Source organism: Microdochium trichocladiopsis (assembly GCF_020744255.1).
Source record: "Microdochium trichocladiopsis strain MPI-CAGE-CH-0230 chromosome Unknown B0I36scaffold_4, whole genome shotgun sequence".
NCBI lineage: Eukaryota > Fungi > Ascomycota > Sordariomycetes > Xylariales > Microdochiaceae > Microdochium > Microdochium trichocladiopsis.
The window spans coordinates 2,104,494-2,129,145 of NW_025763547.1; the positions used below are offsets into that span (position 1 = coordinate 2,104,494).

The window sequence follows — 24,652 nt, forward strand, 5'->3', positions numbered from 1 at the left end:
TGGGGCATTCGCCCTTGACGACCAGGGGGTTCCTGGGTTGTGGTTCAGTCAACCGTCGTGCGCCTGGATGGAGAATCAGGTTTCTTGGTTTTAGAGTTTCCCAGGGTCTCTTGTGGTAGCATGCCGTCGGCTTGTATGCCTGCGAATTTATCGTGAGTCGCGGCTTTGTGGGAGAGGTGGAGATGGACCCTAACCTCGCCTGGCCTGGCCACATGCTCAAGACCAGCCGTCGGGCTTGTCAGATAGACTCCGTTCGTGCAGCGAGGTGCATGGCAGCCCAGACCTGGCAGACCAAGGTAGAGCCCCTGGCCTCTTACTACGAAAACATAATATACAATGGCCGTTTCAGGTGTCTTCCCGTCTTAGCCGTGGCGTTGTTGACTCTCAAGATGCTAATCGCAAACACGTGTGATGGCGTAATTGGCTTTTCGTCTGTTCTGAATACAAAGTACGGGCTCTCGACAACCAGAGAGACACATCGCATGCCTCCACCACGAGCGGTCGGAGCCACCGGCACCTGCGAGCCATTGACGCATTGTGCGTCCCTGGCCTGTGATATGTCTTGATAGTTTGTCATGTCTCGGAGCAACATGCCTGAATGGCCAGTCGGGACGTGAGTGTGTGGCACTTGAGACAAACCCACATGAAGAGGGATTAGTGCAGGCAAGACGCCACCAGTGACCAATGAATCGCTCCTCGTCGTTTTGCACATTCGTTCATGGTGTCGAGGACAGTGGCAGCGGAACGGGTCTGTTGAGCTCGGTCTTGGAAGTGGAGAGCTTGCAGAGCAGGGCAGGATTGATGCGAGTGGGTAAGCAAGTAAGCGTGGTCGAGAGGAAAGGAGGAAGACCCTGAGATCAGTTGACCTCGGTGCCGACGATGTGGGCATTCAGATTCAGACCAGGAAAGAGCATCCCAGAAGAGGGGAAGCGAGCAACGCCAATGCCATGTGACGATCCTCGTTTTCGCCCTGTGGGCCCGGACCCCTACTTTTTCCCACTCCTCACGACCATCCCCGGCGTGATCCAGCTCCCCAGCAACGATAAGAAAGACGATCACTGCCTGGTCTCGTCCTCTGCCGTGGTGTGCAAAACATGCACAATCTGGCCGGGATGGGGAAAAGCGACTCCGCTCATGAGAATCCAGATTCGGAGCGCCAATCCTGCCGCTCATTTACCTCTTCTGGCCACAACCAGTGCGGAAGCTGGCATTTCCATGCCCGCGCGTCCCATCCGCGACGAAAAACCCCGCTCCGGCAGGGCTGTGGACAGAATAGACTGGACAGTTGTAGATCCATGTTGTACAGCGCCTGCCCGGTTTATTCTGTCCACAGTTTCGTCTAGCAACAACGCAAACCCCACTGAAACCAAGATGCAGTTCGCCAGATTGTGATCGGCAGTTCTGCCTTGATGTGCCAGTCGTGTGAGGGCTGGTGCTGCCATCCGTCGTGTCCGCTCGACTCCGCTCCATCCAACTTGCAGCAAGCTTCGCGTCCCAAAACAAGGGTCTGATCGGCAGCAGTGGTGGGATTCTGGGGGACGGGCCTACGGCCAACCTCGCAGGACGCTCCGGCTCCCCGTCGCCACATACAGAACTCGAAATCCCCATCCTCGACATCAAAATTGGGCAATCATGGGGGTTTGGCTGGGCTGGAATGCGTTCCCGCATCTATGACGTCGTTGGCGGTTTAGTCACGGAGCCGGCCGTGGAGGCAGAGATCCATGTCGAGCGCCGCTAGCGCGCTTACAGGGGGGGGTTGTTTTTCTCACCCCCCACACCTCCAGCAGTCCCTCTGGACCCTGGCCAGACCTGACCTGGATGTCAGCCTACCATGCAAGCCATATCCTCCGGTGAACGGAAACTGCCGACGGGCTATGGGTAAACATAAACCTGCATGCCCATCTGGTGCAGTCCTGGGGCAGGAGAATTCCAGTTGGCAAGGATGACTCAGTACATAGCTTGCTGAGATTTCCGTTCAACCACCATACCAACTATTTTCCGAGATCGGCATGGACAGTTGATGTACAGGGAATGGGCCAGGTCCATGTTCATGGTTATTGGATGGCCACCCAGGCTTGGCTGTACAACCCCGAGCAAGCGGCTAGAGCTCCACATTCTCTAGTTGGTGTGCTATTGCGCAGCATGTGTTGAAAGCTGACCTACCTCTGTCAACATGTCCCTGTCTACGAGAGTCGCCAAAGGTGGGCGATCCAGCATCATCCGCGCACTAGGCATTACTCCAAATCCATCACAATTGCATGGTCGAAGCCCTTTACATGTGGAAGATGAGTTGAAGGAATGTCCTGAATGGACTGATGCGGCTGACGCCGCCATTTCATATCGTGTGAAACTAAACGCTATGCTACAGAACCAGTATACCGCATTGAGCCCAGAGACCGCGTAACCCTTTATACCAAGGACGGTTTCTTTTTGATGCCCAGCAAGGCAGAGTGGTCTTTCTTCTTCTTGACCACCCTCTTGAATGTTGGAGGGGGCATGTCTGTGGATGTCGTGGAAGCTGGCGCTGACGATGTTGACGTAGAAGCGTTATCCACTGTGCTGCTCGTTCCCGAATCCGCCGCCGGCTTCGATGCTGATGCCGACCTCGAAGGCCCAGCAGCTGGCGCGGCCGCGAAGCTGCGGCCATCGTCATCGATAATCTCCACCTCCATGGCCTCAGCCCTGCGAGCAAACTCAAACGCGCGCCTCGCAGCCTCGGCATCCTCCCGCTCCTGCCGCGCCGCCTCATCGTCCACGGGCGCCGCAACCGTGACCTCGGCGCCGTCCCGGTCCGCCCTCTCGAGCCTGGCGTTCCGGGTGCGGATCTCGTCGAGCGCGTCGGCGACGGCCATCTCGCGCTTGGCGTCGACCGTCTTGGCCTCGAGGTCGGCCATGGCGTTCCTCTCCTCCTCCCCTTCCTGCTCCTTCTCCTCGGCCTCGAGCCGGTCGAGGCGCTGCTCGTCCGTCTCGTCCTCGGTCACGACGCGCCAGGGCTCCGTGTTGCGCTTGGCGCCCCGCTCGCACTGGTAGTCCTGGTTCTTGGGGTCCGTCCGGAACGTAATCTCGGCGCTGCACCGCGTGCAGCGGATGTAGAACCGGAAGATCTGGATGCCCAGGTACTTGTCGCCCTCGGGCGTCTCCTTGCGCGCGTTGAACTTGCGCCCCTTGTAGATGTACTCGCCGCACGTCGTGCACTTCATGCTGAAGGGCGCCATGAGCCGCACCGTCTGGACTTTGGGCCCGGCCTTCTTGGGCGCGCGCACCCGGCCGAGCGCGCTCGGGTCGAAGTCGGGGGGGTAGTACTTTGTGAGGACTTTTCGCTCCGACATGGCGGGCTAGGTTTTGTTTGTTGTCGCGAAGGGGGTTTTGGTGGGATGCGGTGTTGTGTCAAGGTCGGGGTCTTGGTCGTGCTTGGGAGGATGCGGTCCCTCTGTCCGTCCGTCCGTCGGTTTGTGGGTTGCAAGTGTTTTGGATGATCGTCAAAGTTGTTGTGGCAGCCTTGTGATCAAACACTGCTCGATTAGTTGGAGGCCGGGTGGGTCCACAGCCTCGCCTGGCATGGAAGACTTAAAGGCTGACGCTGACTAATACTCATGCGCCAGACGACTCGTGAATAGCCCGGAAGCATCGAGTACAAACAAGTCTTGTTCACCTTGCAAGCGCGTATAATGTAGCCTCGGGGGGAACATTCTCAATTAACTCTTGATCCTCCGTCCGTGTGAATGGCTATATTGAATGAACGGAATTATCATAGAGGCACGCCCTGCCTGGATGCGAGAGCATGCAACGTCTCCGACCTAATGCGGGGCCCAGCCTGGTGCTTGGAAGTTGAAAACGCGGAAGCTCAAGATGAGCACGTCAACACAACACGCCTGGGGTATGGGGCCAGCAAATGTGACATTATATAGACGCGGCTCTGAGAATCAAGATACCGTCAAGGAGCTTTCATTTCATGCGTCGTGTTGATCTCAAAATGTTAGCAGCCATCTTCAACTGGGTCTCCCCCCATGAAGCCGTCCCCAAACCGGCGACGGGCCCCACCTGTAGATCCGAGAGCGTCATCCGAAGTCCCGAACTCTGGCTGTTGATACAACAACCACCTCACTCACTCACTTGCAGCATCATCGTCGTGACAACTTCTCACAAACCCTCTTGTTCTTCAAGAGCACGACTCACTTTGATCACTTCTGCCCCAGTTTCAGCAGCCATGGCATCCTCACTCGCTTACAAAGTTCACCACTACGCCCCGGACAAGGACCTTCAGCAGGTTGGCGTCTGGCCGCTAGACCTTGACGACAAGTCAAAGTACTGGGTCATGTAAGTCTTGCCCCGTTGATCCCTCTCACAGCCACTTCTCCCCAGCCAGATGATTGACATCTTGAAATTATAGCTATATCCATGGCGGGGCCTGGCGAGACCCGGCAATCCTCCACAAGACCTTCGTCCCCTCCATAGACAAGCTTCTCTCCAGCAGCACATCACCCGCAAGAGGCCGCATAGCAGCATTCGCCTCCATCGACTACCGCCTCTCCGCCCACCCAGACCACCCCCAGGACCCAAACACCACTCCCGCGTCCCAGATCCGCGACGCCCTCCACCCAGACCACGCCAACGACGTCGTCGCCGCCATCAGCTACCTCCAGGCCCAGTACGGCTTTGGCAGCCGGTACATCCTGCTCGGCCACTCTGCGGGCGCGACACTGACGTTCCAGGCCATCGCGGACTTGACCACCACCACCACCACTACCAAGAAATTCGTCCAGCCAGAAGCAGCCATCGGCCTCTGCGGGATCTACGACCTCAGCGCGCTATGGGACCGCACAGGCGGCACCTACGGCTTCATCCGCGCCGTCTTCGGCCCCGACAGGATAGCCTGGGACGCCGCATCCCCGGCCCGGTTTCCCCAGCACAACAACAACAAGCCCGGCGCCAGATACTCGGACATATGGCATCTGCCCGGTGACAACAAAACCGATAGCACCACTGGCGAGGATAGTAACAGGGAAACAGCCAAGACGACGAAGAAGCCAGTCGTGATCCTCGCCTCGTCCCCCGAAGACGAGCTTATCTCCGAGGAGGAAGTGCAAACCATGGCTGCCGCGGTCGAGGGAGACACGGGGCTGGATTACACCCTGGTCAAGGACATGCGGGGCAAGCATGACGATATCTGGCTCCAGGGCGACGAAGTCGCCAGGTTGGTCGCGCTCGCGCTCGACAGGTTGGCTTGAGGCGCGAACAACATGACGAAAAAAAAAAAGAAAATCCGGACAAAAAAACAAAAAGGAAAAACAAAAACAAGGTCTACTCGTGAAACGAACTGTTCAGCGGACAGGTAAAGCAGGAAAGGGTCGTAGCACTCTTGGCAAAAGGTCTCTGAAGAATGGCGTGTGAGCTTGTCAAGGTTTACACAGACCATGCAAAACAGGCGTCGCTTGGAAAAGCGGCAACTAGCTGCACAAGTTGTTCACACGTTGATTGCTTTCATCAAGATATCCTGATTCTGCCTACCGCTTTGATGACACCCACAGATTTGGCCATCGTCGCAAATCTTCCGACAGCTAGAACTATTTGCCGTCTGAACAGGGCGAAGTGACAGTCGTTCATTCCACGATCCCGTTGCGAGAATCGCGGTATCATCTGCAAGCAACGAGACACTACGCCGCAAAATAGGGTTGGTTCGAATAACCTCGTATTACAAGCCGCTTAGAATATCTCCGCGTGCTCCGACCTACAAATAGTGTAAATAATAAGACTCTACACCACCTCCGGTATCAAGAAACCCGACACAAAATTATTTACACTGCAAAGAATAAGGTCGATCATTTGCTTCTCTCATCCAAAGACAGCTCCCAGCAGGAAACAGAAAGCATCGCGCTCAGAGAACAACGCCATATGTCCCAGCCTCGCGCTCTATCAAAACAAAAGAAAATACCAAGAACAAAAGTCGCTCATCGTCGGTGATTGGTGAGGGGAGTATTTAGTCCTCAGACTTGCTATGCCAGCTCGTCTGCTGTCTATTTTGGTTGCAATGGATGCCAGAACGCCAGCTGAAAAAGAGAAATCCACCGGGTATGTGAACGCGAGTTGTGTCGCAAGCGGCAAAAGTAGAGAATTTGTTCGTAGTGTTCGTGATCTCGTGAGCGTCGTGAGGGCAAAGACTGCCATATTAGTGCTCTGCAAGGGGTGTAGCTTGGCTATGGCCAAGAACGAGTCCCACGAGAAGCAAGTCGTTTGTGTTCCGGGAAAGGCTGGAAACCCATATGCTGTGTGATGAGGATGGTGCGAAGTCAACCGCTCAAGGGCGAAGGGTCACAGCCCGAGAGTTCTACCCTTGAACTGGAATGGACATTTTCAGGGAGTGGCTATGACTCGTCGATTCCTGAAGAAGATCGAGTCCAGGAAATTCCTGGGAGGTCCGATATCCAATGCTTTGCTGGAACGGTAGCGTGAACCCCTTGTTCAGCTGAGTCTCGACGAACGTAGCCGCGCGTTTGTACCGTCTGTCTGAATACTTCTCGAAGACGGCGACGTGATGCTTGCGTGCGATACGGCAGCAGTCAAGGATTGTGGAGATCAAAGGCTTGAGTTGCGCAAAGGTATACTGCGAGTAGTACACGTGGGATTTCGTCTAGGTAGTTTGTCAGTACGGTACGGACATGGCAACAGCAATGCATCAGGATGAACAAGACTCACCCATTCACCCTTGCCCAGAATCAAGCGGGAAAGGCAGTGAGCGCCGGCAGCGAGATAACTCGCAGGGCTCGCGACGAAGCGCTCATCCATGATGGCAACTTCTAGCAGGTACTTGGATAGTGTGCGAGACTCGAGGTCGTAGTCATCTGCCTTGCTGATGCGCCGCAGGAAGCTCATCGGTCCAGGCCAGCCCATCTCGAAGTTGAGCATGCTAAGCATGAAACGTTCGGCCTTGAGAATTTCCTCGACAGTGTAGCCATGGTCGACCATGTAGGCAATCTCCTGCACAGAAGGGCAGTTGATCTCCTCATACTTGGCGGCAAGGAAGAGAGCAGTGGCCCCGACCAGCTGCAGCTTGCCGAGCGACACAATCTTGGCGGTCAGGAAGCGGTCGATATAATTGACGGTCAAGAACAATGTCTCTGGAAGAAGGCCGAACCGAGTATGGACTTGGATGACCCAGTCCATCAAGACAGAGCGCATCGACCACTGAATCTCGGTCTGGGTGTCCATGTAGTTTGCATTGGGAAGCATTTGCAGCTAGATCCTGACGTTAGTCCGGGATACATGATAAGCAATCAGAAATGTTGCACATACCTCAAGCTCTCTGCAGTACGCAAAGATGTCATCACCATACTCGGCAACCATGCTGACATCCCAGCATTCTTCGTCCTCTTCTTCCTTTGTCCTGTGAGCATCGACGTACTGCTTGGCAGCCTCGAGCTCTGCCTGACCTCTCCGGCCCAGCTTAGGAGGAAACATGACGGGGAAGGCTGTTGTGGTATTATCGCCGTGGGAACGGTAGGAGTGGGCTGTCATGTAGCCCTGATCGTCTCCGTAGGCCTCGTCGTCGTAATCAGAGACTTCAACGGCGTCGTCAGGATACGAAAGGATAGGGTGAGGCTCTGCGTCGACAAACTTGGCGTGCGGCTTTTCGTCGACCGCAATGGCGTGGTGCAACGTCGTGGCAATCGAGTCTGCGATGTGTACACGAACTTCTGCACTCCCGTGGGCCTCAGTCGCAGGCACAGCAGGGAATTCCTCGACGGCGTCGACGTAGAGTGCTTCCACCTGGTCATCTTCGGGACCGGCGTTGTCAACGAGTGGGTTGCTCTCGGGAGCTGTGTCTGACGACGAACCGGAGAAGTATGAGTTGTAGCTGACGTCTGGATGCTCATGGACGGCAGGTACGGCGTTTGATGTAGGAAATCTGAAGTCTTGCTCAAGTTCCGGATACACAGAGGCTGGTTCATCATAATGGCTTGCCGCCACATACTCGTCTAGAGGCACCAACTCGACATTGCTGGGCACCTCAGGCTTCTCCTCGATGACTGCCGCGGAGGGAAGTTCCCTCGCCACGACTTGCGACAGGTCTGATGTCCTCGTGGAAGAGACACCACTGAAACGGGCGTGGTGCCTGAGGTTGGCCGCCGAGGCGTACTTTTGAGGTTGCCGGTGAGCTGACTTGGCAGGCTGGTCCTTGTTCGAGTCGCGCGAACTCTGGTTTTCCTTGCCCTTGAGGACTGTGAAGGTGGCTGCGGACTTTTGCTTGATCAGGCCTTTACCCGACTCCGCCGGAGCTTGCCGATTGATGTTGCTGAAGTCTGCAAGGGCTGTGCGTTTCGCAGCCATGCGCAGACTGCCGGTGGTAGGCATGTTGAGGAGATTTCCAGTCGACTTGTGGCGATGATGGATGGTCTGCTTGGGCACGATGGAAAGGTTCTCGTTACCCAGGCTTGGGACAGCGCGAACGCGCCGTGCAGGCTGCGGGACAGGTGAACGGCAATGATCAGCGGCGTTGTTCTCTGGATTTGCAGAGGGAATCGAGAGTACGGATAACAGGTGGCATGTATTGCTAGATGTGTGCGAAAGGAAGACAACGGAGAGGCAATGAAAGGCAGGGCGCGTCCAAGTATGTTGGGCGGTGGATTGAGTTGGGACGACACGATGGGCTCGGCCATCGCAGCCGTGCACAAGCTCGACGGGACGGTCCTTTTGGTGGGTACGACTTACCTTAGCGTCCATGACTGCTCAATTGCAAGGCGAAAGAAAGGCCCAGTTCGGGGAGGCCGCAGCCGGTAGTTCTCGAGAGCGAGGGTGTAGCTGCTGCCGCCTTGGGACAGAATGCTGTGCGGATCAGGGAGGCGCTGGGCGAGCTGGGCGTTGCTGTCTGGGGATTGAGTCCCGCGACGGGACAGAGTGACCAAGGACCGAGCTGCCGCAACTGCTGTGACAATGTCGCGTGGGGAAAGTCGTGAAGAGACGCGCCAGTGAGGTCCTTCTCGTCTGGTCGTACAAGGGCGATGTTAGAAAGAGCTCAACTGCCTGACGTATTCAGGCTGCATGTGCGACGCACGCCATGAACGATGCGAAGGAAACGACAGATGGACCGGCAGGGGAGGACGGCGCATGCGGTCCGGGACGTGCAACGGCGCATAAGGAATGACAAAAGGAGAGTGAACAGTGCTCAGAAATGAGGCCAATGCTGGATGCGCGTCGCTGCGCCGGAAGCTCGATCATCTGAAATTAGATGTTGCCCGGGTGGATACGTACCTGGTCTCCCTTGGCTGGAGTGCTCAGGGGTGTGGATACTGGTACGTACCCTTCCAAGGCACCTGAGGTAGCGCTGTGTGTCGGGTCGTCGGCCTGCGCCGAGGCTGTGGCTGTGGCTGGAGACTGATGATGGCTGTAAAGCGTTCCAATCCCGTATGTAAGTACGTAGTCTTTGGGATAAAAGGACTTGCAACCGAGATTGGAGCTACTGTCGAATAGTCCCCGATGTCCAAGCAAGGAGTTGTCGACAGGCGCTTGGTGTGAAGGTATTCTGGTCGTGTCAACAAGCCGGAACAAGTGGTCGAGCATGCGTGTGCTGGCGATGCAAGAAAACAAAGATGCTCTACGAGGGTGTGCCAGGACATGCGATTGTTTTGATGCCAGCATATGGATCCTGTTGTTGACTGGAATTCCTGGCCGTCGTAGCAGGAACCCCATTCGCAGCATCAACAAACAAGCCAAAACAAAGCACCAGCCGGGGGCCCACCTGGAGCCCGCTCTCCACCACAGGCAAGGCCCACGACGCCCCGTTGGCTGGCAGAGCCCGCGGCGCTGCAGGAACAGGGATCCAGGGCTCAGTTGATTGGCTGTAGCTGCTCGCTTTGCGTTGCTGAGGATTCGCTGTGCCGGGCAACGGGAGTTCACGCACCTCCATCTCACACTGACCAGAGGCCGGGCCCACAGCTCTGGGATTCCAGGGTAGGGCCCCTCCCGCGGGTCTGTCCGGATGACTCAGCTGAAAGGCAGAATGGCCTGGCCCACCACATTCATGCCAGTCATTCCGTCCCGATTTGGCACGGTACGTCATGCGCTTGCGTTCCACCTTCCTGTCGCGTGTTCCGAAACAACCGCCACGACACTCATTGCTGCCAAACACAGCACCCGCGAGACCGATCCTTGACACAATCACACTGGAAAGTACAAGGTAGATTTCTCTCAGTATGGAGATTGTTTCTGCTCATTTAAATCTCAGTTCCAGTCATCCAATGTGCGAAAACAGGCCGCATTGACTTTCACGCGTCTTGACAAAGTGGGCTGCGCGACTGCGACACGAGGTCATGTGACCGAGATATAGTGCTTTGGCCGCACCAAAACCGGCACCAAACACCCGCGACTCCTTAGCGAGCAGCTGAGCACACCTCCCAGCAAGCGATGCGATCGCGCACTCAACAACCCGTCAGCCTCCATCCCTGGGACGCCCTTTGTGCAACATTCGCAAACAGAGAATCGAGGAAACCCTTTGCAAGCAAATCTCACTCGCGCGCGGTCTCGGCAAAACCTCTGGTGCTCCCAATTACCTACTGTTCTGGACAGGATCTCGGCGGCTCCCGGGATGAAACTGACGCCCTTGAGAGGCGCCACTCGAGGCCAATCAAGGTCCAGGATGCGTCGACCAACTTTCCGCGTCAGCCGGCCGGCGAGCCATTTCCTTTTGAGACAACAAGTCGCGCAAGCGCCCCAACTCCCGTTTTAGACATTGAAGACTGCCTGCGTGAGTGTCGGGCGAATTAAGGCAGCCTCCTTCGTCAGCAAGTGATCAGATGGTCCCCTACCCTGGCTGGTGGCCACGATCGCTCCGGCATTGAGGCGACAAACCACTTGCTGCTCGATTCCTCGCGCCAGCTCAGCCAAATTACCATGGCGGCGGCCCAGCCGCTGCCAATGCAGCTGCGACTTTGACCTTGGCCTAGCCTCCGACACGGGGGCAACTCTATCGAAGACGGTCGGCCAATAATGACCATGAGAAGAGGCCCGACACAATTCAGCCTGGCTCTTGCGCAAAAGCGTCAGGGATTGGAGAACCCTAAGCAGTGAAGAAGCCAGAACTGAGCACAGCATTGTTGCTTGCTCGACTTGCTAGTGCCCCTCTGCTGCTGCTGCTTTGCTCGTGCAATAGATGTTGATCTTTTCTCGAGACCGTTTCAAGCCAGACGAAAGACCCCGCGCGCAGGTGCGGCAGCGGCAACAGGAGGATCGCAAGTGTCGGCGTGGTTGCGACAGGGGCGACCACTCGCGATAGGGCATTGCCGTCTGCCACAACAAGATTGCAGGCTTGCCAACCATGAATGTCGCGGCGCTTGATGAGACGAGACAATCTTCCGATCCCAGCGTCAATTGACCTGCGCGGCATTGCTCCCAAGCCGGTCTTTGCGAGCGGCGCGATTCCCCGCGATTCCAGCCTGGGTGGCCGTCAGACCCCTCGTCCACCGTGTGCGCTCCCGGGGGCGCATACGGTGTCCACGGGAGATCGGGCGGGCCATTGCATGCCATGGCGGTGGCCAGTCGAGGCTCAGGCGCATGCGCATTGCATTTCAAACCCACAAACGCGCATTTGCGACGAGAGAAGTAGCCCAGCCCAGCTCAGCCAGCGCACCGCTTCTGCCATATCGCAAATCTGCATTGTTTCAAAATCGGGTTATACTGATGATTAGGCCTATCTGAAGAGGCATTGTGTGGAAATGGCGTTGTCTCGTCCGGCGAATGGCCGTGGTCTTTTCGCCGATCGTGCCTCGTAGCTGGACACAGACCTGCGACAAAACCCGCTTACTATCACCATCACCAGTGGCTGCCGTGTGATTAAGACGCGCGATACCAGGGTCCTGCATAGTGGTTGCGACGGCGCGTGGCCTTGATGCCCATGTGCCAGCGACAGCCTCAGACAAACTGCCACACACATGCCTGCATCCCCGTAGGCAGGTCACGGGGCCGTCGGCAGCAGTTTCCAAAGGTCTGGTCAGGCAGAGAGGGGGGAGAGGGACCTACGAGACGAAATTTCTTCACCGTTTCTTGCGACAAGTTCAGCTTGTTCCCTGCAGATGACCATCAGGACGCCTCGGACGGTTGTATCAGATCCGTCGCCCGCCGCAAGAAAGGACCGGGACAGAGTGGAGAGGCGATTTACACCAGAAACCACTAAAGCACGAAATATGCCGAAAGATGGGGTCACCTCTGACTCTGACAAGGAGGGGTCCCCTTCTCTTCCAGCAATCGCCCCTCCCCGAATGCGCCAGGCAATCATGTCGTCGTTTACGCCTTGGTGGACAATGCATGCGCAGGCGAGCAAACAACAGGCGAGAAAACCGAGCCGTGAACATCAAAGAGATCCTGGGCCAGCCGTCTTCCTCGCAACAGGCCTCACCGCAAATCGCCCTTCTGTGTGCAGCAGGGTTGAGCATGCACTCCAATGACGCCCAACAGTCTGCGAGCAAGCTGCAAGTCGGGGTTTCTCGAACGCGATTGAGCCAGTGACGGATGAGCAGAAAGACAAAGAGGATCGCCCTGACTTTGACAATGCCCGCTGCACCCATGCGGTGGCGTGAGTAGGGTACACACAGGACTTTACAGTACCGGCCGACGCAATGCAGGCAAGGGTCCGCAATGCAACGATACTCTGCTTAGATGGTGGCCCGGTCGTCGTCGTTGTCGTTGACATCGATACCTGACCTGCCGGGTTGTCCACACGACGGGCGTCACGTGCAGGTCCCCGTTATCTTCTGTGCGCAGCCGGGTCTCGATGGAGTCACGCAAGTGCGTCCGTGTGCGCGCGCCCTTGGTTGTTGTTGAGCGGGATGAGAGAACGAACAACAGCCAGCACGTCTGTCGCGCTGGCTGGACTCCTCTGTCCCGCAGCAGTGCCTGGGGAGGCAGGGATGGTGATCGACCTGCATCTTGCCAACCAACGCACTGACTTGGCTTTGTCCTTTCGTGCAGGGCCCGAGTCGTATGCGAGTGAGTCTGTGAAGACTATTTGCGCCGTCGTTCGGTCCAGGAACAGAGGCGACTGGAATGCGACGCTCACTCTTCCCATGGCTGTGTAAGATCCCAATGGTTTCCACGTGATACTGGTCGAGGATACATGGCTCTAACCAGCTTCATTTCTTATTGAAAGGAGGGACCAGCACTGCTGTCAGTCGACGATTTCCAGCTTACCTATGCAATGGTATCACAACTGCGACCAGACTAGTGCCCACGCACCCAAAAAGCGCCGGGTTTCACGTTCAGGAAGCGCACGAAAAGCCACTTGCCAGCGCATACCTGCTAGGCCGGGTCTAGGCAATCGGGATCTCCAAGACCCAAGGGTCTTTCAGACTTATCTGCTCCACTTTTGAGTCCATGTTGCTGCGATGGATTTGCTTGGCGATGGCGGGCGGCTGACGGGCGGACTGGTGGCGGGATGGGACTTTCGAAAAGACGATTCTGACGTGTTGAGCATCATGGAGGGCCTTCTCATGTCCATGGGAATATACCCAAGTCGCGAACTACACTAGAAGTGTGATCTGGTGTGGTTGAGGATATCAATTAGACCGTCAGCATCCGCCGCCGGCGCCGTCTTTCGAGGAACGATAGCCTACCTCGGCGGCTTGGGTCGTGATTGATTTGTGCGCAAGTCGATCTGCCAATGGCGGGATGGTCGGGCGTGTCCTTGACTGCCCAAGTGCTGTTTCGCGATTGTTTTTTTGTTGTTGTTATTGTTACTAACCCGCACAGCCTTCTCTCCACGTCTCCGCGAATCAGGTCGTGACCATGAAACACAACAACACGACATGCCGCAAAGGGCTGGGACCATTGGAAAACAATAGACAAGGTGCCGGTCAATGAAGTATGAGTCGTGGCCAGCTTTGACGGGCATTGCTGGCCGCCACCGCGACCTCCACCGCCCGACTACCTAACTACCCCTGGCTGACGACCCCTGGTCCAGGCAGGTCCTGAGAGGGAAGAGGAGGTTGTGTGCAAGGGCTGGGCTACACCGCAAAGGCGGCGGGAGTGACACAATTGGTCAGCGAGTGGCCGTGGAGCCACGTCGGGAAACCAAGAATCCACCCACACTTGACACCGACACACGCCTTGTGGACAAGTCGAGATAAGTCGACGCTCGAGGTTTGGCCGCGAAAGCCGGCCTTGCATGTTTTGGTCCAAGCAGGGACGCACGCCAAACGGCTCCAAAACCTTTTTTGCGAGACCTTGTTGGCGCTCGCTCGCTCGCTCGCGCAGCCCACGACTATGGATGGCGCCGACATATCGAAAGCGACCCCACACGCACAGCCAGCACAGCTGAGAAGTAGCCCCCCGCCCCCCAGTCAGTCCATGGCAGTACAGATCAGCGTACTCTTGCTTGGCCAGTCCATCCCCGCCAAAGTCTAATCAAGCCATTGTCTCGAAGCTTGCCTGGCCGGCTTGGTGGTGCAGCCCTGAACTGTAGCAGCAAGGCAGGCGCTCGGATCTCGCCAGGCCATCTCAAGGGTGGGTATGAAGAACATTGCGAGCTGAGCGGCGTCTTGTCATGTGGGAGCTGTAGGTATGTGGGAGGATAGGCGGCCTTGCGCAACGGGCGCCGCCGCGAACCCGGAGACTGAATCCCTGCGCGCGTGAACTCGGCGCATAGCATGCTCGAGTGCCTATTGGCTGGGCCTGCCCCTCAGGGTTGTGGTCAGGCGCATCCAGCAGCTCAACGCCCTTGGGCTTGACTTCAAACGGCACGTCGACGTTGATATGATGGGGACGGCGGATTGGACCGTGTCGCTTCTACTGGCCAGGTGCCGCGCGACAGTGATTCAGTAGTAGTGCTGTCGAACCTTGCCGACCTGGAGGGCCAGCCCATCTCTCTTATGGGCAAGTGGGCGGGCGCGGCAAGGGCCGGAAGGGTCGTCGCAATCTGGCCATGCTGTGAGGGATCACGTTGTGCTCAGCGCATTGGGCAAGTAACTGCGGACAGGCAGCGAGCGCCGAGCCCCGTGGTTTGACCATTGTTTGTGCGTGCGTGCGGCCCAGTATGACCTACGTAATACGGCCCAGCTCAAGAGCAGACACAACTTCACACTGGCTGGCTAGCTGGCTGGCTGGGGCCCGGCCCGGCTGAGCTGGCTGGTCTATTCCCGCTGCTGTCGCCCCTCCCCACTGGCGCAAACTTGGCGAGGGGCGACGTCAACTGTCGCAATCAAGGAGATGTCGCTGGCCAGAATGCGCCGGTCGCCAGCAAGACTCGACGGCTCGCCGGTTCTTCCTCGCACCCCTTGAATACTTGTCGCCCTGACTGCCAGGACAAGCTTGAGTGGTTACAGGGTGACTATCCACCGGCGTGGACGGCAGGGAAACAGGATGACACAATTGCGTCGCAGAAGCGAGCGCCTCTTTTCTGGCAGATCGGCGAGGCAGGACGCACGTCAAGGCTGGCTCCGTAACGGGTCTAGGGCTGGCCACGGCGGTGCAGAAGAGGAGTTAGACTAACACCATGCACACACACACACACTCACCACACCGTGGGAGGTGGGTTTGTGAGCACGCTGCCCATCGCACATGGTGTGCTCACGTCGCAATGCGACACAGAGGCCAGGATCATGGGCCATTGCTGCTCTCTGCGTGGCCGTACTCGAGGCCGACTAACGGCTATCTCGCCGGCCGCTCTTCGTGTTTCCCCACGGCTGACAAGTGCACCGAGGAGCAAGGCGATCACTCATCGCCGCCGCCGCCGTTTTCCATGCTGGACGTAGGGGCACGGGGCAGCACCGATAGGCGCGAGATTGGCGGGTGACAAGCCCGGCGCTCGTGGCATGCCCGACCTGGAAACGAACGGAGGGCGGGCAGGCATAGCATAGGCGCGGGCGCATCGGCCCACTGTGAATCGATAGTTTGCAACGACTGAACACAAGCCTCCCGAGGCGGACTCGATGCAAGGAATGTACGAGGAGATGGCCCAGGGACGTCGAGGAGGAGGGCAGGCAGGTCCAGTCTGCGGCTCTTGTTGCGCCGCACCTACAGCCGATCATGGCAGCATCATGGACCTGTGCTGTGGCCCACGCGCGCTCCTTCCCCCCCTCGTCAATGAGGGTTGCTTGATATTCGTCAATCACGGCCGCCTTCCGCTCTGGCGATCCATCTCTCAAGCAGGAGCCAGGTGGTCAGAGACGGCGACCCTGGTTCGCACCAGCCAGTTCCCATGTCGAGTTCGATTGGGGGCGGCCCGGTGCTGCCACTCCGAGAGATGGGCAATTTGGCATTCCAGCCAGCACATGGCCTGTGACGCTGCCTCGTGTACCCACACACCACGTTTGAAGACAAGGACGCTGGACAGCCAGGCTTGGCTGTTGAGTCCAGGCGGAAGGGTCGCCATGGGGAGGGGAACCTGTGAAGAGATGAACATGCGCTCTCTCAGATATGCTTCCGTGCTGTGACATGACATGACATGACATGATGGAGTTTTCTGCAAAGGGAAACACACCTGTGCGCAGCAAGCTGGCTGAGAGCAAAGGGCGCCCGTGACAGCGCAGCAGCCACTCGATTTGCGCCAGCGAGTGGTTGACCCAGCTGGGGGGGTGGCTCACATCAGGCACGGGCGCCTGTAGCGCTGGGCGGGAGCGCCCTGGGGGCCGGCCTGATGGAGGCCGGCGGCGAGGGCTGTGTGCGGCACTGTGGGCTGTCTCGGGTCGCCGTAAAACCTCTTGTGTCCGGCCCTGGGGCTTCTCCTCTTTCCACTGCCAGGCCACTCGAGCGTCAAGCGAGCGACTCCTCCTCCTCCTTGCCGTTGCTGCTCCATCGCCTCTTGTCCAAAAGGCCCTCAACTCTCTTCATATCCCTCCTGGAGAGCCCCTTGCACCATTCTGGAATCTCATCGCAGCACCCTCTTGAGCAATCCAGTCCTTCGTTGTCCATCTCCCACGACGACCAGATAGGCGCAGCCGCCCAGCGCCGCCCACCACCAGACAAGTCGTCTGAGCTTCTCAGCATCCTACAGCAACACCACCTCATCCATTCTGATCTCTGGTGAGTTTGCCTGGATACGGGACCATATGCGATCGTGTCTTGCTCCATATTCGTCCTCCAAGACCGTTCAGGCGTCTCGTGCAGCCATGCTCGTGTTGCGCAATGAAGTTCGCCTGAGGCGCTGCGCAGTGCGCACCCGAGACCGCTTCTCTGCGCTCCTCCACAGGCGGTTCGCATTCACACAACAATCAGCCCTCACCCCATCTGTTCCTGTCGAATCGCTGGCACGTCTTTGGTAACGAGGAGACTTGAGAACTGACCCCATCAATTTTCTTTTGCAGAGCAGTCGTTCGAGTTGCCGCTAGATTACTCGAAGCCCCCTTCCAACCCAATTCGAGCCGCCCACCCACCCGGTAGCGACCACGACATTCTCTGAACCACCCCAGCGACCGTGCATCCCGATACCACGACCAAGGCGTTGAATTCAACGCAGCGACCAGTGTCAACCTGTCAAAGTGTCCCGGCACTGAAGATTTGGTCAACTCAAGTCTCTTGTCCGAACGCTGTGACAACACTGTTCCCAGCCGCACCCCACCAAACTCTGTTGCATGAAGCATCCTCGGACGACCGGCACCACAATCGCTCGCACGTACTCCAAGTCTACTAAAACTTCACATATACACCTGCTCTTGAGCTGCTTAGACACCAATCCCCTGCTGGATCTGTCGTGTCGGCAGTCATCATGACGTCCGCTTCGCCCATTGACACATTGGCTGGTGCGGCGGCGGCTTCCGCTCATGGAAGTCCCCAGCCACTACAGCCCGTCAAGCCTAAGCACGTCCAGTTTGAGCTCATGTTCCCAGAGTCGCCTCAATATCGCGCGAGGCTCCCTTTGCGGGTGCAAATCTATCCACACGATAGTACGGAGTCCATTGTGACCACCGTCAAGAACTTCTACGGGCTATATCCCGGCCCGGCGACATCCAAGGGTGTCAGCTTCGAGGATGATAGAGGCAACACCTTGATTGCCAGATACGAGAACTTCAGCAACAACATGGTTGTCTATGTCAGAGTTTTCGAGGAAGCAGTGCAGCCGACTGCCCCATATAGCGCAAGCCCGTACCTGCCGAGCTCGACTTCTGGCGCACCTCCATATATGCCCAACGAGTTCGGCCCGCCCCTTGCACAGCAGTACGAGCAACCCCACAAGCCAGAGTCGCACAGCAACTCGAGAAGGCGAAGCCTCTCTCGCGACTCTGGCAATGGTCGCCGGAGCGAGTCTGTCGGACAGCCGGGTTCCAAGAAGGCACGGTCAAAGTCTGCAAGAGCCCCTGGTTCTGATACCGAGCACAATGGCTATAGTAGTGGCGACGGTGCTTCGGGCTCGGTGTCCAGCAGAGCGAAAGAGCAGATGGGTAACACAGACATCAGCCTGGAGAATATTGTCGAAGGAGGCCGTCGCAAGCGAGCCAAGTTTGAGAGCTCAGTAAGTTCCTGCCCGAGCTGTTCTAGTCAGCGAGGCGAGCTCCAGTTCTAACCAGCCTGCCACTTCTTTTAGGAACTGCCACTGTTTGCTCCTCCCCAGATGCCTGCTGCCACCTCCAACTCGTCCGTGTCCCCTGCCCGCCGCATCGAACATCAAAGGCCGTCCATCCCCTTTGCCCATCCCGGCCAGCATCCCTTCACCCACCCTCGACCCCTGCAGTCGCCACAGAGCTATACCAATCCCTATGGTGCTGTTGGTGCTTTTGCCACACCTGTGCATGACTCTCGCAGACATCGTGGCAGCATCAGCTATGGTTCAGGCTCTGGCATCCTGCCGACCCCTGACCCCACTGTCGGTAGTGCCATGTCAGAAGAAGACAAGGACGTGGCGATGCAGCTCATGAGGCTGGGCGACATGTCCAACATATCTCATGGAAGAACATCTGCTTCGACTCTTGACGACACTTTCAGCGGCAAGGCCGACGCCGCCTCATCCACGGGCGCCACAAGTGACAGCGATAGTGATAGTGAGGAGCACCTCCATGCCGCCCGTCGTCAAAAGCTCGACTTCATGGGTGCTAGTCGCAAGGTCTACCAGACCACCGAAAGCCATTTTGTCCCATCGCGTGGCAACGTGGACGTCAGCAGCGATGATGCAGATTACGAGGACTCCAAGTCGAATGCCCAGAGCATGGGCAAGCCTCGTCTGCCAAGCTCGAAGATGAGCAAGCCAAAGTCCAATAAGCCTCTCAAGCCGGGCTCCAGCTCAAAGGTCAAGAAGGCCAGCACTGGCGCGCCAAGCGGGCCCATGTCGCCCAACTCGCTACCCGCGCATTCTCGGAAGCCATCCGTCGCCTCTACTCTGACTGGGTTCACGGGCGAAGATGACCAGCCTGATCTTTCGAGCAAGCCTCGCTGTCAACGATGCCGCAAGAGCAAGAAGGGCTGTGATCGCCAGAGGCCTTGTGGTCGCTGCCGTGATGCTGGTCTCGGCGCTGACCAATGTGTCAGCGAGGACGAGGGCAACGGGCGCAAAGGCCGCTATGGTCGCCACATGGGAGTCCCCGTCAAGACCACCGGCGAGCCCATCGGCCCCCCAGCGCTTCTCCCTGCCGCGCCTATTGCTCCCGTTCCGATCCTAGCCAATGACAAGAACAAGAAGCGAAAGAGGTGATGGCCGTCGACAGAGACGGTAGCAGTGTCACGCCACACATCGGTTGGCACTCTCACTTGTCGATGGCCGACAGCGGCACGAGTACCGGCGCTGGCGGTATGTGTAGCACAACCTGCCATTTATCAATATGCGCTCTAGCAGCGCTATGACTATACGAGAAGGCTCGATGCCTCGATGATTTACGACTATATGCTGTTTTGTGCGCCAGCAGAATTACTACCGCAGAATCACACAGTGTACGGCAGACGCAAGGGGGCTCATTGGCGCCTCGGCCGGAAACTCAAAAAATACCAAAAACAAAGGGGCAGACAGGACGAAATAGATTTCGATAGAGGCACTTCCGGTTACTTTTTGGGACGGCGATCCTTCGGTTTGGGCGGTCAGACCAGCAGGAGGGTAGGGGTCTGGGAGTTTTGGAGTTGGCTTTGGGATGCCTGCTTGCGCATGCACAGCTACAAGCCCTGCTGCATCAGAGGGGTTTGTTCTCTGTCTTTTTTTTGGCACATTTCTTAATGTCGAACGGTTTCTGCGAATCTCCCCTGACGATTGAGTATTTACCTGTCAGCCAGCCACAAAAACAAAATCGCAAAATCATGGGCTTCTTTTCGTGTATGTGTGCATGTGCTCATGTCTGGCGTAAGCAGGATATTTTCCCCGTTAGGTAAATACTCTTCTTCTGCAAACACCACGAAGTACAGGCATAGCATATCACGAGGCGTTGCGCTTTTCAGTCGTGGGCATAAGCTTTTTAGGTCGGTGGGAGACGGACGCAGCGTGATCGCGCAACTACTTATACGCAACGTATCTCGCGATTCAAACTCCCTGCCGCAGCATGATGCTGCGGCAATGAGATTTCCACCATCTTTCCTGGAAATGCGCGAGCGCAAGTACCAGGGTTTTACGCTTGTGCGCGCGTGCGCGCGCGCATAGTAAGGTGGTGCCACCTTTGTAGACATTGACTTTTTGAACGCGCCCCCCCCCCCTTTAGTAGTTATCCAGCCGCAGTGCAGTGCATTGCACTTACGATGCGGTGTGCTGGTTTTGGGAGGGGGGGGGCTGCCTGATGCGCGCGCGCGTTCTGCAGCCGTCGCGGCCTGGTGTCAATTGCGTCGTGTTGTGTGCGTGCGTGTGTTTGTGTGTCTCGGATAAAATGCATAAACACGATTCGTTTCTTTTTTGGACGGTGCGACAGCGACAGCGGCTGGGATTTGAATGTACATGCGCATGTAAAGTATGTACATATGTATGTATTATTTACCCCGCCATCGGGGGGAGAGGCGGGCGCGGCGCGGCGCGCGAAAGTAAACAAGCTCCGGGAACGGCGCTGGTGGCATGGTGGGGTAAAAACAGCTGTTTGACACTTTGTGGGTGCATTTGGGAAGAGGAGCTGGATTATGTAATGCAATGTTTTTCGGGACAGAGGGCGCCGGAGTCGGCGGCGGCGGGGGCGGCGGAAGCCCTTCTTTCTGGATTTGGATGGGGAGTGGAGCAGGTGGTCCGAGCCGTGCTGGCGGGTACTGGGGCTAAGCTATATGTGGGCTAGCGGCTTGGCCTTCTTCCAGTTAAGCTTAGGGATCTGGGTTTTTGGGGATTTGGCGGGTTCGATGGCAGGTTGTGGGGCCGGTTGAACGGAGCTGATTGGTTGCTCGTGAGTTGGGAGTTGGGGTTTCACGGGCGGTGATTCAAGGTGAGGTGCAGTAGTCTAGTGAATTGGTGCGAGAGAGACAAGAGAACTGGATATCAAGACTCTCAGGGGCGTAGAGACATTTGGCAGAAAATCAGAAATGCATGGGGCGGTCATCCTACAGCTTGAGATGAAAAGAGGTTTGGAATTTCGACTGTAAAGTCTAGACTAGCCTTGATGCCGGGACCTGCTGCACACAAAGACCAACAACCCGCAGCGCTGTCAAAGAGCGCGGCTTTCTTCAAAGAGATCCTGTTAAGAACGATCTCCTTCCCTTGTAACCCTCTGGTGGAGATTCTCGATTGGCATATCAAGCTCCGCAAAACAAATGTGTTGAACAACTTATCTTCATAACGTCCTTACTCCTTCCCAAGCCACTGACCACGTCAGATGCCCAACCGGGGTCTTACGCAATGTAGCGGAATTCCGGGTGTCTGTAACCCAGATCCGCCTGCTCCGCCTCGGTCAGCCCAGTGAGTCTGTGGTCACGCCCGCCCCTGGCGCGGACCTTGTTCTCCCACAGGCAGTAGAGGATGCCGCCTATTGAGAGGGCCAAAACGATGAACTGCGCAGTAAGGTTGATCGAGTGGCCGATAGGGAAGTTGGGCCCGTCGTTGGGCAGGTAGGCCCAAACAGCCAGGATACCACCCATCGTACCCAGCGTAACGATCCATCCACTGGCGACCGCACGGATGGCCGGGCCCGAGGCGTTGTTGAGTCCCCACGACAAGAAACCAGGACCACCAGGGAAGACGCCAATGGCGGACAGGTAGACGGCGGCGTACTTGACGGAAGTGCCTGAGCCCCAACGGAGCATAGAGAATCCAGTGATGCCGAGAATTGTGAAGCCCGCGAGGAAGATACCACGCTTTCCGGTCCAATCACTGGCGAAGCTGACGGCGATGGCCACGAGCGAGGCGAGGACGTAGACAGGGACGGTGTACAGCTGGGCAGTGATGGAGGTATAACCCAAGTCGCGGATAATGGTCGGCATGAACACGGACAATCCCTGGACGCTGATGTTGATGCAGAAAAAGCCCGCGGCACAGATGTAGTTGTTGATGTTGAGCATCGCGCGCTTGACGTGGCGGGGCTTGACTTGTTCGCTGGCGTGAACCCGGAACTCGCGGACCAGGCGCTCGGTGGCGATGTACTTCTCGCGCTCGGTCAGACGTTTCGAAGATCCTGGGGTCTGAGGCAGAAGGATCGGAGCGAGGCATCCTGCAATCATCGTAATGAGGCCTTCGAAGAAGAAGATATTGCGCCATTCAGCAATTCTCATGCTGGCAACTCCCCACGCCGGAATTTGCGACAAGCCAGCAGCCAAAAGACCGCCGAAAGCACCAGCCATGGAAGCAGCAGAGACGTAAATGCCCACGCGGAAATAGAGTTCCTCTCGCTTGTAGAAAGAGGAGAGGTAGAATGCGATTCCGGGCATGGCGCCACCCTCGAAAATTCCCAGCAATGCGCGAAGAGCACACAGCTGGCTGAAGGTATGGACGAAAGCAGTGCATAGCGACATAAGGCCAAAGCCTACGACGAGAGCGGGGATATAAAATCGGCCACCAATGCGCTTCAGGAGGATGTTCGACGGAACCTCTGTAAGAAATATTAGAAACCACTTTCGTTCAACTCGACGGCTCTAAAAGCCAGAAATGAGGTGTACTAGCCGACGGTTAAGTAGATTATGTAGAAGATTGATGTAGCGATGTTAAATCGGTATCCGTATTGTAGTTCGAGATCTCTTTCGAGTCCGAGGATCCTGGCGTTGCCGATGTTGGCGCTGGGGGTGATTTTGGTCAGCACAACCACAACCGCGCAACTTCCGCGCAATTTCCTAGCAGTTGAGATGCCTTACCGATCCAGGAAGCAAAGAAGGTACAAAAAAGTCACAAGGGGGACAATTTGGAAGTCCAGTTTCCGGCGCACGGTCGCCTCTTCGGCCTCAGTCCAAGGGGCGGTTTCATTGTCGCTCTCGGGCACGCCCTCCACATAATCGTGCTTCTCGTCCTTGGTCGACATCTTTCGGCAGCAGAGTCTACTACTGTCTTGGTCGATTTTATTATTGTAGGCGGGAAGGGTGGTTGCGCAAGGAAAGTGGAAGAAGGAGCCGGGTGGAGGAGTCTGGGTATGAAATAGCCAGGTGGGGGGGGATACGGCAAAAGGCAAGAAGACCCCTGGAGATGCAATATGTCGAATCCCTGTCGTAAAGATCAGGCTTTTGCTCACCCCCGTGCTGAAAACGACTTACTCGAGCGGTGTCGACGAATTGGAAGAGGCGGGCGCTCTCCATATTATAGTGTGGAACATCCTTGCACAACGCAGCAAGGGCGCACAGGCTCGCAGACAAACTCGGCCTCCAAACTGCTGCCATGACTGGCACCAAGCCGGATCCTGGCCAGGATTGAGCGGGTCATTAGGGCTTGGCGTCCACAGAGGTTGCCAGCCTGCCCGGATGAGATGGCCCCTTTCCCCATGGGCACAGCGCCTTGGCTCATCGCCGGTCCCGTCTCCCACGCTGCCAGCACGCACGCCGCGCGAGGAGGTGGCGTCCAGGCCACCATTGTCGGCAATGAGGAGAGGTGACAACTGCCGTGATCCTCAGCCTCGAGTCTTGGTGGCAAGGGAGCTGATGTGGTGAGGCAAGCTGAGCGCGCAGGACGCCAAGCTGTAAACAGCCGCGGCAACGAGACCCGACGCGCTACTCTTGGGGGTGCGAAAAGTCTGTCAGAATAGGGCGTCTTGGCACGAGCAGGCCACGAGTCGGGAACTGGATCAAAGACAGAATAGACGCAATGGTGATGGGACTCGTGGAGACTTTGTGGATGCTGGTCCCCACCACCCTCCCTAGCTAGCTCAGAGACCAAAGACTCTGGCCTAGAGGTCTAGGGTCTAGAGTCTCGAAGGCCTGGCCAGGCTAAATGGGCCGCCGGCTTGAACATCCAACCATGTGGCGCATTGTTTACTCGTGCGACCACCCTGCTGGGCACATGGCCTGTGTCGCTGGAACTGGAAGGGCGAGACTCAAATCAGCGGCTTCGGGCTTGTCGATGATTCATTGAACTCCCTTCCAAGATGCGTTGCCGTGAATTGGTTTGGGATCGCAGCACAGGGTTGGCCCGGAGCCGGTCAGTCGGCACGGAGAGCCCACTTTCGCTGAAAAATCAGTGCGTCAGCACATACGGAGTGGTCACACGGCCCAGGAGCATACGCATGGCTATCAAGGCACTCCGACTGGGGAAGTTCAGCTTCCCCGCGTTTGGTTCCGTGCTTGGCATCCCACAACGTGGCTTGGAGGCTGGGCATTCCAGATGAAAGTGTGGGGGACGGCGATGACAAGACAACTACGGCAGCTAAGCCGGCTC

At 57.1% G+C, this 24,652-nt stretch overlaps 9 protein-coding genes across 9 annotated transcripts; 3 read left to right on the plus strand and 6 right to left on the minus strand.

The window, feature by feature from the left end:
• Positions 1-273: 273 nt before the first annotated feature.
• B0I36DRAFT_320982 (uncharacterized protein) lies at positions 274-1,031 on the minus strand. The gene has a single exon (XM_046153626.1). It carries the CDS (start codon positions 887-889, stop codon positions 317-319), a length of 573 nt encoding a protein of 190 aa, XP_046014042.1. The 5' UTR covers positions 890-1,031; the 3' UTR covers positions 274-316.
• Positions 1,032-1,969: 938 nt separating this feature from the next.
• Positions 1,970-3,512, minus strand: B0I36DRAFT_320983 (CWC16 protein). The gene has a single exon (XM_046153627.1). The coding sequence runs from the start codon at positions 3,327-3,329 to the stop codon at positions 2,409-2,411; it is 921 nt and encodes a 306-aa protein (XP_046014043.1). The 5' UTR covers positions 3,330-3,512; the 3' UTR covers positions 1,970-2,408.
• A 695-nt stretch (positions 3,513-4,207) lies between these two features.
• On the plus strand, positions 4,208-5,228 carry B0I36DRAFT_361910 (Alpha/Beta hydrolase protein; the record flags this gene model as incomplete). The annotated part of the gene is made up of 2 exons (XM_046158562.1): positions 4,208-4,317; positions 4,391-5,228. The coding sequence occupies 2 exons, from the start codon at positions 4,208-4,210 to the stop codon at positions 5,226-5,228; spliced, it is 948 nt and encodes a 315-aa protein (XP_046014044.1).
• Positions 5,229-6,298: 1,070 nt separating this feature from the next.
• Positions 6,299-8,860, minus strand: B0I36DRAFT_106213 (cyclin-like protein). The gene is made up of 4 exons (XM_046147800.1): positions 8,707-8,860; positions 7,291-8,457; positions 6,694-7,233; positions 6,299-6,628 (listed from the first exon to the last, which is right to left on the minus strand). The coding sequence occupies exons 1-4, from the start codon at positions 8,716-8,718 to the stop codon at positions 6,326-6,328; spliced, it is 2,022 nt and encodes a 673-aa protein (XP_046014045.1). The 5' UTR covers positions 8,719-8,860; the 3' UTR covers positions 6,299-6,325.
• A 3,148-nt stretch (positions 8,861-12,008) lies between these two features.
• On the minus strand, positions 12,009-12,685 carry B0I36DRAFT_106228 (uncharacterized protein). Its single transcript, XM_046147801.1, has one exon. It carries the CDS (start codon positions 12,552-12,554, stop codon positions 12,093-12,095), a length of 462 nt encoding a protein of 153 aa, XP_046014046.1. The 5' UTR covers positions 12,555-12,685; the 3' UTR covers positions 12,009-12,092.
• B0I36DRAFT_106239 (uncharacterized protein) lies at positions 12,686-13,450 on the plus strand. Its single transcript, XM_046147802.1, has 2 exons — positions 12,686-13,060; positions 13,136-13,450. Exons 1-2 carry the CDS (start codon positions 12,816-12,818, stop codon positions 13,353-13,355), a joined length of 465 nt encoding a protein of 154 aa, XP_046014047.1. The 5' UTR covers positions 12,686-12,815; the 3' UTR covers positions 13,356-13,450.
• A 4,236-nt stretch (positions 13,451-17,686) lies between these two features.
• On the plus strand, positions 17,687-19,603 carry B0I36DRAFT_361912 (uncharacterized protein; the record flags this gene model as incomplete). Its single annotated transcript, XM_046158563.1, has 2 exons — positions 17,687-18,430; positions 18,503-19,603. The coding sequence occupies 2 exons, from the start codon at positions 17,687-17,689 to the stop codon at positions 19,601-19,603; spliced, it is 1,845 nt and encodes a 614-aa protein (XP_046014048.1).
• Positions 19,604-20,258: 655 nt separating this feature from the next.
• On the minus strand, positions 20,259-20,809 carry B0I36DRAFT_320996 (uncharacterized protein). Its single transcript, XM_046153628.1, has one exon. The coding sequence runs from the start codon at positions 20,757-20,759 to the stop codon at positions 20,595-20,597; it is 165 nt and encodes a 54-aa protein (XP_046014049.1). The 5' UTR covers positions 20,760-20,809; the 3' UTR covers positions 20,259-20,594.
• A 595-nt stretch (positions 20,810-21,404) lies between these two features.
• Positions 21,405-23,570, minus strand: B0I36DRAFT_320997 (major facilitator superfamily domain-containing protein). Its single transcript, XM_046153629.1, has 3 exons — positions 23,146-23,570; positions 22,958-23,070; positions 21,405-22,886 (listed from the first exon to the last, which is right to left on the minus strand). Exons 1-3 carry the CDS (start codon positions 23,307-23,309, stop codon positions 21,694-21,696), a joined length of 1,470 nt encoding a protein of 489 aa, XP_046014050.1. The 5' UTR covers positions 23,310-23,570; the 3' UTR covers positions 21,405-21,693.
• Positions 23,571-24,652: the final 1,082 nt, after the last annotated feature.